This window comes from Capra hircus, chromosome 4 (assembly GCF_001704415.2).
Source record: "Capra hircus breed San Clemente chromosome 4, ASM170441v1, whole genome shotgun sequence".
Classification (NCBI taxonomy): Eukaryota; Metazoa; Chordata; class Mammalia; order Artiodactyla; family Bovidae; genus Capra; species Capra hircus.
Genome location: NC_030811.1, coordinates 89489328 through 89501421, shown reverse-complemented (window position 1 = coordinate 89501421; position 12094 = coordinate 89489328). Strand labels below are relative to the sequence as shown.

The window sequence follows — 12094 nt, the reverse complement described above, 5'->3', positions numbered from 1 at the left end:
AAGGAAACTCATTCCCTGGGGGAGTCACTTATTTTTATTCTCTGAACAAACATGCTCACTCAAGTCTGTGACAGACTCAGAAAATGGAGATTAACTCCACTCCCTCTGTTCCCCGGAAAGGAAGAGGCAGCTAGCCCAGAAAAAGAGTGAGTGGAGATCAGCACTTTAGCATTAAAAAAGCCGTATTTCTAAATGCAGCAAAATTTATCACTGGACGGTGTGCACTGCGTACTCAGTGTGACAGATTCTCCCCTCTTCCCCTAACCTAAGATTATTTCTAGACCTTACTAACTCTACGTATCCTCTATCTTAAATAAGTCTCCCAAGTTCTAACTTTTTAAACATTCGGCAAAACTCAAATCCCATGCTATTTCTTCTTCCTGAACTGGTACCAATGTGAACAATTCCAATCAAAAAAGCTGTCACCATTCTCTTTAGGGAAGCCCCAGGGATAGTGGACTGGGCAGCCATTCCTTTCTCCACGGGATCTTTCTGACCAAGGGATGGAACCTGGGTCTCCCATACTGCAGGCAAATTCTTTACCATCTGAGCCACCAGGGAAGCCCTCTCTTCGGACACGACTGCCCAAACAGGAATTTCTCCACCGTATCAAATCCAACTCATAGATTAATCCAGAAGGATGAACTAAAGGAATCCTAGCCACTTTATATGCTTCCAGACCCAGAAAGGATGTAGCACATTCTTGTGAAAGAGAAGCCTTAACGAAAACAAGGGAAGGTTCAGGAGAAAGACTACCCATGGCAAAGGAGAGGAGTTCTAAATGAGGGAGAGGAGTGAGACCGCTGACACACAGCCTTGAGGAGCTGGGGTCTTCGAGTTTCCTAGTGTCGTGCTTTTGGTGATACAGGACAACTGGTTGTTCATTAAGACTCAGTTCCTGGTGCCTCCCTGAAAAGTATTTCCCAAGAGATTCTATCTGAGGAAAAGATGACGTGGGAGAACAGTCACAGGCCCAGGTTAAGTGCAGGTCCTAGTTAATGAGCAGAAAATCAGGTCCTTTTTACCTGTAAAGCAGGATTCCAGAGAGGGAAAATATGAGATGACGTTTACTAGAAAGAATGCTAGGAAGCATGAGAGAACAAGCTCACGGCTGATGGAAAAACTGATGGAGTTCATGTCACAACTTCTGGACATTAAGCAGGGAAAGACTTTGCTGTGAAGTTGACAATGTGCTGCAGTTATAACCACCTCTTCTGTTGTTTTTTGTCTTTTTTTCCTAGAGAGTTGCAAAAAGAAATCCCATCTCAAATCTCTTCTTCTCTAACACTTGCACCAAAAGTTATGTGTCCTGTTGACTTCTTGGGGTTTCCTCTGCTTCAAGATCGTGTAGGACTTACAGCAGTAACCTTCATTTGTAATTTGGGTTAGTTTTTTTTTTTTTTTTAAGGTCAAAGGTAATTAGTTCTCAGAGGAGTGATAATGTACCCTACAAGAAGGAATTTGGAAAATACTGCTAAGGACATCAAACGCAGAGGGGTTCTAAACTAAAATTGGATGAGCTGAAGAAAATGAGCAACAGGATAGAGCAGAGACATACCAAGAGAGAAATCTACACTGATGAAAATTATCACCTACATCAGCTTTGAGAAAGAACATGAGGGTGCCAGAAATACCACTGGCAAGATGGTGGAGCAGAAGGAGGTGCACTCATCTTCTCCGTGAGAACTCCAAAACTACAACTCTTTGCTGAACAGCCATTGACAGGGGAATGTTGGATCCCACGAAAAAAAGATATTCCACATCCAGGGGAAAAGGAGAAGCCCCAACAAGACAGTAAGAGGGGTGAGATCACATTTAGAACCAAACCCCATACCCACCAGAGACACTTGGAGAGCTCAAACAAAACCTTGAGCGCACCAGGACCCAGAGACCCCACAGAGACCGAGCCAGACCTGTGTTTGAGTCTCCTGCAGAGGTATGGGTCAGACGTGGCCTGCCACAGGGGCAGGGGCTCTGGGTGCAGCTACCTGAGTCACAAAACCTCTGCTATAAGCCCTCCTGGAGGAGGTCGCCATTAAGCCCACCACAGAGCCACTGAGGAGACAACCCAGAAACTGCAGAACAATTATATCAAAGAAATTCTCACACTGTTAAGAAAGCTCTAGGACCCACAACAGATTTCCCAAACTGGGGATCTGGCAAAGGGACTGAGAACCCCCAGAGAACTTGACTTTGGAGGGCAGTGGGATTTGATTACAGAACTTACACAGGACTGGGGAAACAGATTCTTGGAGGGCACAAACAAAACCTTGTGCAACCAGGACCCAGGAGAAAGGAGCAATGACCCCAAAAGAGACTGACCCAGACTTGCCTGTGAGTGTCCAGGGGTCCCTAGCGGAGGGGTCCCCAGTGGGTCGGCGGTGGCTGCTGCAGGGTTGGGGGCACTGAGTGCAGCGTGTGTGCATGGGACCTTTTGAAGGAGGCCGCCATCATCTTCAGTACCTCCACCATAGTTTGGTCTCAGGTGAAACAACAGGGAGGGAACACAGCCCCACCCATCAACAGAAAACTGGATTAAAGATCAACTGAGCCTGGCCCCACCCATCAGAACTAGAACCAGTTTCTCCCACAGTCTCTCCCATCAGGAAGTTTCCATAAGCCTCTTATCCTTCTCCATCAGAGGGCAGACAGAATAAAAACCAAAATCACAGAAAACTAATCAAACTAATCACATGGACCACAGCCTTGTCTAACTCAAAGAAACTATGAGCCACGCCCCATAGGACCACCCAAGACAGACAGGTCATGGTGGAGAGTTCTGACAAAATACGGTCCACTGGAGAAAGGAATGGCAAACCACTTCAGTATTCTTGCCTTGAGAACCCCATGAACAGTATGAAAAGGCAAAAAGACAGGATGCTGAATGATGAACTCCCCAGGTCGGTAGGTGCCCGATATGCTACTGGAGATTACTAGAGAAATAACTCCAGAAAGAATGAAGGGATGGAGCCAAAATGAAAACAATGCCAGGCTGTGGATGTGACTGGTGATAGAAGCAAGGTCCAATGCTGTAAACGGCAATATTGCATAGGAACCTGGAATGTTAGGTCCATGAATCAAGGTAAATTAGAAGTGGTCAAACAGGAGATGGCAAGAGTGAACATTGACACTTTAGGAATCAGTGAACTAAAATGGATTGGAATGAGAAAATTTAATTCAGGTGACCATTATATTTACTACTGCGGGCAGGAATCCCGTAGAAGAAATGGAGGAGCCATCATAGTCAACAAAAGGGTCTGAAATGCAATACTTCGGTGCAATCTCAAAAACGACAGAATGATCTCTCTGTTCATTTCCAAGGCAAACCATTCAGTATCACCGTAATCCAAGTCTATGTCCCCACCAGTAAAGCTGAAGAAGCTGAAGTTGAGCAGTTCTATGAAGACCTAAAAGACTTTCTAGAACTAACACCCAAGAAAGATGTCCTTTTCATTATAGGGGAGTGGAATGCAAAAGGAGGAAGTCAAGAGATACCTGGAGTAACAGGCAAATTTGGCCTTGGAGTACAAAATGAAGCAAGGCAAAGGCTAACAGACTTTTGCCAAGAGAATGTACTGGTCATAGCAAACACCCTCTTCCAACAACACAAGAGAAGACTCTACACGTGGACATCACCAGACAGTCAATACAGAAATCTGACTGATTATGTTCTTGGCACCCAAAGATGGAGAAGCTCTAAACAGTCATCAAAAACAAGACATGGAGCTGACTGTGGCTCAGATCATGAACTCCTTATTGCCAAATTCAGACTTAAATTGAAGAAAGGTAGGGAAAACCACTAGACCATTCAGGTATGACCTAAACCAAATCTTTTAGGATCATACAGTAGAAGTAACAAATAGATTCAAGAGATTAGATCTGATAGAGTACCTGAGGAACTATGGCCAGAGGCTTGTGACATTGTACAGGAGGCAGGGAACAAGACTACCCCCAAGAAAATAAAAGGCAAAATGGCTGTCTAAGGAGGCCTTACAAATAGCTGTGAAAAGGAGAGAAGCTAAAGGCAAAGGAGAAAAGGAAAGATACACCCATTTGAATGCAGAGTTCCAAAGAACAGCAAGGAGATATAAGAAAGCCTTCCTCAGTGATCAATGTAAAGAAATAGAGGAAAACAATAGAATGGGGAAGACTAGAGATCTCTTCAAGAAAATTAGAAATACCAAGGGAACATTTCATGCCAAGATGGGCACAATAAAAAACAGAAATGGTATGGACCTAACAGAAGCAGAAGATATTAAGAGGAGGTAGCAAGAATACGCAGAAGAACTGTACAAAAAAAGATCTTCATGACCCAGATAACCACAACTGTGTGATCACTCGCCTAGAACCAGACATCCTGGAATACAAAGTCAAGTGGGCCTTAGGAAGCATCACTATGAACAAAGCTAGTGGAGGTGATGGAATTCCAGTTGAGCTTTTTCAAATACTAAAAGATGATGCTGTGAAAGTGAGACACTCAATATGCCAGCAAGTTTGGAAAACTCAGCAGTGGCCACAGGACTGGAAAAGGTCAGTTTTCATTCCAATCCCAAAGAAAGGCAATGTCAACGAATGCTCACACCGCGGCACAATTGCACTCATCTCACACGCTAGCAAATTAATGCTCAAAATTCTCCAAGCCAGGCTTCAATAGTACATGAACCATGAACTTCAGATGTTCAAGCTGGATTTAGAAAAGGCAGGGCAACCAGAGATCAAATTGCCAATATCACAGAAAAAGCAACAGAATTTCACAAAAACATTTACTTTTGTTTTATCGATCACATTAAAGCCTTTGACTGTGTGGACCACAACAAACTGTGGAAAATTCAAGAGATGGTAATACCAGACCACCTGACCTGCCTCTGAGAGATCTGTATGCAGGGCAAGAAGCAACAGTTAGAACAGGACATGAAACAACAGACTGGTTCCAAAATGGGAAAGGAGTACATCAAGGCTGTATATTGTCACCCTGCTTATTTAACTTACATGCAGAGTACATCATGTAAAATGCCAAGCTGGATGAAGCACAAGCTTCAATCAAGATTGCTGGGAGAAATATCAATAACCTCAGACATGCAGATGATACCACCCTTATGGCAGAAAGTGAAGAGGAACTAAAGAGCCTCTTGATGGAAGTGAAAGAAGAGAGTGAAAAAGCTGGCTTAAAACTCAACATTCAAAAAAAGACGATTATGGCATCCAGTCCCATCTCTTCATGACAAATAGATGGGGAAATAATGGAAACATTGACAGACTTTATTTTTGGTGGGGGGGGGGGGCTTCAAAATCACTGCAGATTGTGACTGCAGCCATGTAATTAAAAGACGCTTGGTCCTTGGAAGAAAAGTTATGACCAACTTAGCATATTAAAAAGCAGAGACATTACTTTGCCAACAAAGGTCTGTCTAGTCAAAGCTATGGTTTTTCCAGGAGTCATGTATGGATGCAAGACTTGGACTATAAAGAAATCTGAGCACCAAAGTATTAACACTTTCGATCTGCGGTGTTGGAGAAGACTCTTGAGAGTCCCTTGGCCTGAAAGATCCAACCAGTCCATCCTAAAGGAAATCAGTCCTGAATATTCAGTGGAAGGACTGATGCTGAAACTCCAATATTTTGGCCACCTGATGTGAAGAACTGACTCATTGGAAAAGACCCTGACGCTGGGAATGTATCAGGGAGGACAAAGGCATGACAGAAGATGAGATGGTTGGATGGCATCACCAACTCAATGGGTATGAGTTTGAGCAAGCTCCAGGAGTTGGTGATGGACAGGGAAGCCTGGCATGCTGCAGTCCATGGGATCACAAAGAGTTGGACACAACTGAGCGACTGAACTGATGAGGGTGTACAAGTGCCTATTTAAATGGTCCCCGGGTATTAGATTCTGTTCTCATCCAATTCTGACTGCTCTTCCTAAATTCTGTACACTATATTTTTCATTTGAATTCATCTCTCAAGACAGCCACAAACTCTTCACCATTACTATCACCAGGTCAGTGCGGACACTCGGCCCAGTTCTCTTTTACCGTCTGAGTGATGGCTGACTTCACTGGACAAGCAGCACAGATGACCACATCACAGCTCCCCCCACAACCCTTTCATAAATTCCACACATATAGCCATGTCATCAAACATGCATCTAACACGTTAGATTCACAACTCAGCCTTGCTCACATCACCTCAGCAGTTCAACAACTGGACCATGTGAATGAAAATCACCAGACTTTACTAGGATGTTTGTTTTTTTATTTCTACAACTTACATCAAGAAAATTTAGCCTGAAGTAACAGAAATAACCCAACATGGTTTGTTTAGGATGTTGATTTTCCGGCAGCATGATCTGAAGTCCAGAATCAGTTTTTATCTCCTCTTTAATCATGTCCACGTTGCCACTTTCTGTCTTTGGATAATGCCCAAGTTACTTCTCAGTTCTTGAAAATGCCTCAAAGTTTAGCTTATTTCCTAAATTTACATCCTAAGAACTATGACTTGAAATCAGCATTTTACTGACTAAAAACTCTTCTCTATATCTAGTTTATTCTGGATTGGAAAACAAATATATAAAAGCTGTATCATCGATTCTGAACACTCTTTTTGTCAGGTACCCTGGGAGAATTCATGTTTAAAGATAAAATAATGCTCAAAACTTCCAGGGTAGGAAGCGGCAGACTGTCATCCATGGGCTCCTTCTAGTCTGCCGGCTGTATCTGACTAACAGAGACTCAGAGGAAATGAAGAGAAGGTTTAAAGCTAACAAAATGTGTTCAGTCAGAAGATATGAGAAAGGTGGCTAAGGTGTTAACGCAGAAACCCTATGTACACAGGGAAAGCCAAAGTACTTTCAGATAATGATGCCCAGTGTGTGACAGTGGAGTTCATATAATGGGAGAAGTCGTGCCCTTTTTCCTTACGCTCAAACCTTCTTACAAGGTTTTCTTCTTTAGGTGTTTGGATGTCAGGCACTTAGGAAGGTGGCTCTTTCTTGAAACTCACTAGAAACGTAGATGAAACATTTTTACTGTTTATGTTTGTGCAAATCTAGCAGCTGTAAATCTGACCGAATTATTAAGGCATTTTATTTCTATATACACTACCTTCTCCTGTTACTTTAATATGAAAACTCACTTGTGTTTTCTTCCAGGGTAGAATTTTACATATTATTTTTTAGATGAAAGGACGTTTTTCCTGATGAACCTAAGCTGAGACTAAGAGATAAACTATTTAACAAGGAGGACTTTTTTTTAAAAAAAGAATGCTTATTTATAAAACGCCCAAAATTGAGGAAAAAGAGATGAATACACAGCACAGTCAACTCTATTGCGGGAAACTGTTCTCCCCCTTCCAGTGACCCCTAATTACACAAAAGCTCTGAAGAGCACTTTAACAACTCCGCTTTACAGATGTCACTTCTGCCTTCCCTTAATGCACTTCAGGGTCATGCTAGATGCCAACTGCCACTTGAGTGATGTATGCAAACATCTCCCATCCTATGCGGTGTTAACAGCTGGGTAGCAAAGCTTTCAGACCACTGCCAATAGGAATAACTACACTGTGAAGTGGGGAAGCAAAACAGTCCCTTCATAAGCGCTTACACAAGGAACCAAGGAATTTTAGAACTTAGATACTGTCTAGTCGACCACTCAATTTGGCCAAGGTCATACTGTTTGAAAGAATTAAGAATTAAGGTCTACATTCTCAGTTCAAAGATAGTTTCATTATTCCAGGCTGGTCAGCTATCAGTTGAAGACATGAATTTTTCTCCTATTGACAGTCAATTCCTAGGCAGGTTGATGAGAAGTCCAGGGGTCCCCAAGGAGAGAGGGGTCTGGAATTCTCAAGGAGGAAGAAAGGACAAACTTTTTTCCCTCTACATTCCTTAGGATTATATAACAATAATGCATCCTGCTTGAGGACAGTTTCTGGAAAAAACCTTCTGGCTAATCCTGTTATCTTAAAATGTGAATTATGGGAATGGGTCTAGTAAGGTCTTTACAACCTCCAGACATTCTTTTGATTCACTGTAATCAGTAATTTAAGAGTAATGATGCTAAAGCTGAAACTCCAGTACTTTGGCCACCTCATACAAAGAGTTGACTCCTTGGAAAAGACTTTGATGCTGGGAGGGATTGGGGGCAGGAGAAGAAGGGGACGACAGAGGATGAGATGGCTGGATGGCATCACTGACTCGATGGACGCGTGTCTGAGTGAACTCTGGGAGATGGTGATGGACAGGGAGGCCTGGCGTGCTGCGATTCACAGGGTCGCAAAGAGTTGGACACGACTGAGTGACTGAACTGAACTGAACTGAACTCCATTGCTAACACTAACGAGGGGGCACTCTTTCTGCCCCTTTCTGATATCCATGTCAGAAGCCTTCTCTCTCTCTTTTATACTTTAATAAAACTATTACACAAAAGCTCTGAGTGATCAAGCCTCATCTCTGGCCCTGGACTGAATTCTTCTCCTCCGGAAGCCAAGAATCCCGACATCTTTCGTGGTCCAGCAGCAACCTTTCACTATGCCCTTTATTCTCATTTCTACTCTGGCACCTTACCTCAATTTATTCAGTCTTTTAGCTTGGAGATTTTTTCCAATAAGATTACCTCAACCAAATATACAACCATCACTCTGCTGTCCACCCCTCCTTTCCAGAGGGTCTCTTGAATCTTACTTTCATGGTATAAACTTCTACTTCCAATAAGTATATCCACTTCTTACCACAGTCTCCTTATCTCCCTTCGTTGTTACTGTAAAGTTGCTAAGTTGTGTCTCTGTGACCCCATGAACTGCAGCACACCAGGGTTCCCTGTCCTTCACTGTCTCCCAGAGTTTGCTCAAACTCATGTTCATTGAGTTGGTGATGCCATTCAACCATCCCCTTCTCCTCCTGCCCTCAATCTTTCCCAGCATCAGGGTCTTTTCCGGTGAGTCAGCTCTTTGCAACAGTTGGCCAAAGTACTGGAGCTTCAGCTTCAGCATCAGTCCTTCCAATGAATATTCAGGATTGCTTTTCTTTAGGATTGACTGGTTTGATCTCCTTGCTGTCCAAGGGACTCTCAGGAGTCTTGTCCAGCACCACAGTTTGAAAGGATCAATTCTTCGGTGCTCAGTGTTCTTTATGGTCCAACTCTCACATCTGTACATAAGCACTGGAAAAACAATAGCTTTGACTAGACGGTCCTTTGTTAGAAAGTGATGTCTCTACTTTTTCATACGCTATCTAGGTTTTTCATAGCTTTTCTTCCGAGGAGCAAGTGTCTTTTAATTTCATGGCTGCAGTCACTGTCCGCAGTGATTTTGAAGCACAAGAAAATAAAATCTGTCACTGTTTCCATTTTTTCCCCATCTATTTGCCATGAAGTGATGGGACTAAATGCCATGATTTCAGTTTTTAAAATGTTGAGTTTTAAGCCTCATCTCCCTCCCTCCCTCTTATCTTATGCTGCCCAAGACTGCATCTTCCACTCTGCTCCTCAATCAACAACCTGGACTGGTTCCATAACTCCAGGCCTGACCTTTCTGAGTTCCAGATTCGCGTCTCCAGGTGCTTCCCGAATATTTTTACACCCTCATGTCCTCAAACTCAGCATGTCCAAAATTATGTCATCTCTCCTTCCATATATTTCACTCGACTTCCTAAGAGTTTCATCACTTTTCCATTAAGTTCACAGCTTTGGTTACTTGACTCCTCCTCTACATTTACCTAGTCCTACTGATTTTTAGACAATTTTTTATGCTCCTTTTTCTTGTGGTTTCCCAAAAAACCACCAGAAACTAGGTTTTCATCAGCCTCTCAAACTACATTTTCATCCAACTCATCTTCTTTCTTAAATGTCTACTACTAAGTACTACTAAGTCACTTCAGTCGTGTCTGACTCTGTGCGACCCCAGATGGCAGCCCACCAGACTCTCCCATCCCTGGGATTCTCAAGGCAAGAACGCCGGAGTGGGTTGCCATTTCCTTTTCCAATGCATGAAAGTGAAAAGCGAAAGTGAAGTCGCTCAGTAGTGTCCGACCCTCAGCGATCCCATGGACTGCAGCCTACCAGGCTCCTCTGTCCATGGGATTTTCCAGGCAAAAGTACTGGAGTGGGGTGCCATTGCCTTCTCCAGTCTTAAATGTCTACATCATGTTAATCTGTTGTTTAAAAAGTATTTTACTTTTCTTTATTAAATCCCACAGCTAGAGTACACATCCTGCACCTGCTCACAGCCTGACCGCTTTCAATGCTGATCCAAGTCCAGTCTCTTCAACCAAGCTCTCTGTCACTGTTCTTGGATTTACTATCATACACTATGATTGCTGGTGCTCAGCTATCAGTTGTTTTATAAGCTAGCTTTTTAATGTGCCTGTCTTCCTGGTATGGCTGTAAGAACATCTTACATATTCACTGCTTCTGAAACCTACCTACTATATTACATTATTTTAAAAATGAGGCCCAGTGATTAGGAGAATATGACTAAGAAGCAGAAAATTCTGAGTTTAGATCCTGGCTCTGATCATTTTTAGATGGGTGACCTTGAGCAAGTTACTTAACCTCTAGCAGCTTTCATGTCTATAAAACAGAGATAACGCCACCTATTTCACAAGGCTGTAGTGAAGTGTAATGTATACACACACATACAAACACACAATGTTTAACACAGTATTTGGTACATAGTGAGTGGGTTTTTTTAAACAGATGGCTATTAATGACTTTGCAACCCACAGGTACTCCTCTTTGGTCAATGTTTTAAACTGCAAGTGAAGTGAAGTGTTAGCCACTCAGTTGTGTCCCATTCTTTGCAACCTCACGGCCTGTAGCCTGCCAGGCTTCTCTGTCCATGGGATTTCTCAGGCAAGAATACTGGAGTGCATTGCCATTCCCTTCTCCTGGGGATCTTCCCGACCCAGGGATCAAACCCTGGTCTCCTCATTACTGGCAGATTCTTTACTATCTGAGCCACTAGGGAAGCCCTTTAAATTGCAAAGGTCATGTTAAATATATATTATTAACATGCTGTCAAGATTCCATTGCATGTGAAGTTTTATACTACTCATCACTATATTTAGCCAAAAATTACTTTTCTAAGCTACCTTCTAAATGACATTCTAAGCTACCTTCTAGAAGAGTAGGAAAGACAACTTTTAACTTTCAAGCTGTGCCCAAATGCCAAAACTTGGGGTGTGAAACTATACAAGATCAGTTTCATTTCACATACATAACCCAATCCAGCATGATTTTCAGCAAGCACCATTTTTTCAATACAGTTAAAGAAGCACTCAAGAAGCTTTGGGAAGGCTAGATTTTGTGAGATAGGATTGCTACAGCCTGTCAACAACCAGAGTTTAATGATTAGCAATCATGGCCAGCTTCTTTTGGGAAGAAGGGGAGAAGCTTTCCCTCAACCAGCAGGTTAATTACTAACTCTAATTAATGGCTTTAAAAGACATAATAAAAATGCTGTAATCCAGTACATTAAAAACTGAAGAACTGATCTTCTGTTGGCTGAGGTGATCTTTTTTTTCCTAATGAAACATACAGTCCTTTCTCCATCGTGCAGTAGGTCACAGCTTCCCCTAGGTTAAGTTATACAGTATTTTTTTTTAAAGTCCTTCTTTAAGGTTCCAGGAACTTTCCATCAACGGTATCTGTAATCTTGCAGAGAGGCTGCCTGAGAGCAGAGCAAGTTAATGCCACTGTCTCCTTTCGCCCTGACTTGGGCCTCCCACAGTGATGAGCAGCCACAGGGCAAGCGTCTCTCTACATCACTACCCACAGTGCCTCCCTTCCAAGACCCCTCATTATTTCTGCACTCCTGGGCAGGGAAATCGCATGGCCTTACCGCAGATGTTAGACGGGCAAGAATTTCATCACTGCTCTCTTCTGAGTCTTCAATTTTCTGATGAGATCTTTGAAAAACAAAGAATAAATTACACTTTAGCTTTGGCTGCTCAAATCTATTCACTGAGTTATGGGGAATACAGGGTAAAGAACAGCATTATTGCTTCATACGTTAGTGAAAGTAACCTACGTGAGCAACATGGTGACAATAATACCGTAGGAACACAACTTGAGGCAGCCCAACGATTCCTTCAAAATCAATC

The 12094-nt window shown here is 42.7% G+C and overlaps 1 protein-coding gene across 2 annotated transcripts in view; it reads right to left on the bottom strand.

Moving 5' to 3' along the window:
- RAPGEF5 (Rap guanine nucleotide exchange factor 5) overlaps nt 1–12094 on the bottom strand; it is a 233107-nt gene that overhangs the window by 154875 nt on the left and 66138 nt on the right. For both annotated transcript variants that reach the window (XM_018047330.1, XM_018047329.1), the window contains exon 6: nt 11833–11899. In XM_018047330.1, the coding sequence (XP_017902819.1) occupies nt 11833–11899 (67 nt within the window). The remainder of the gene's footprint in view (nt 1–11832; nt 11900–12094) is intronic.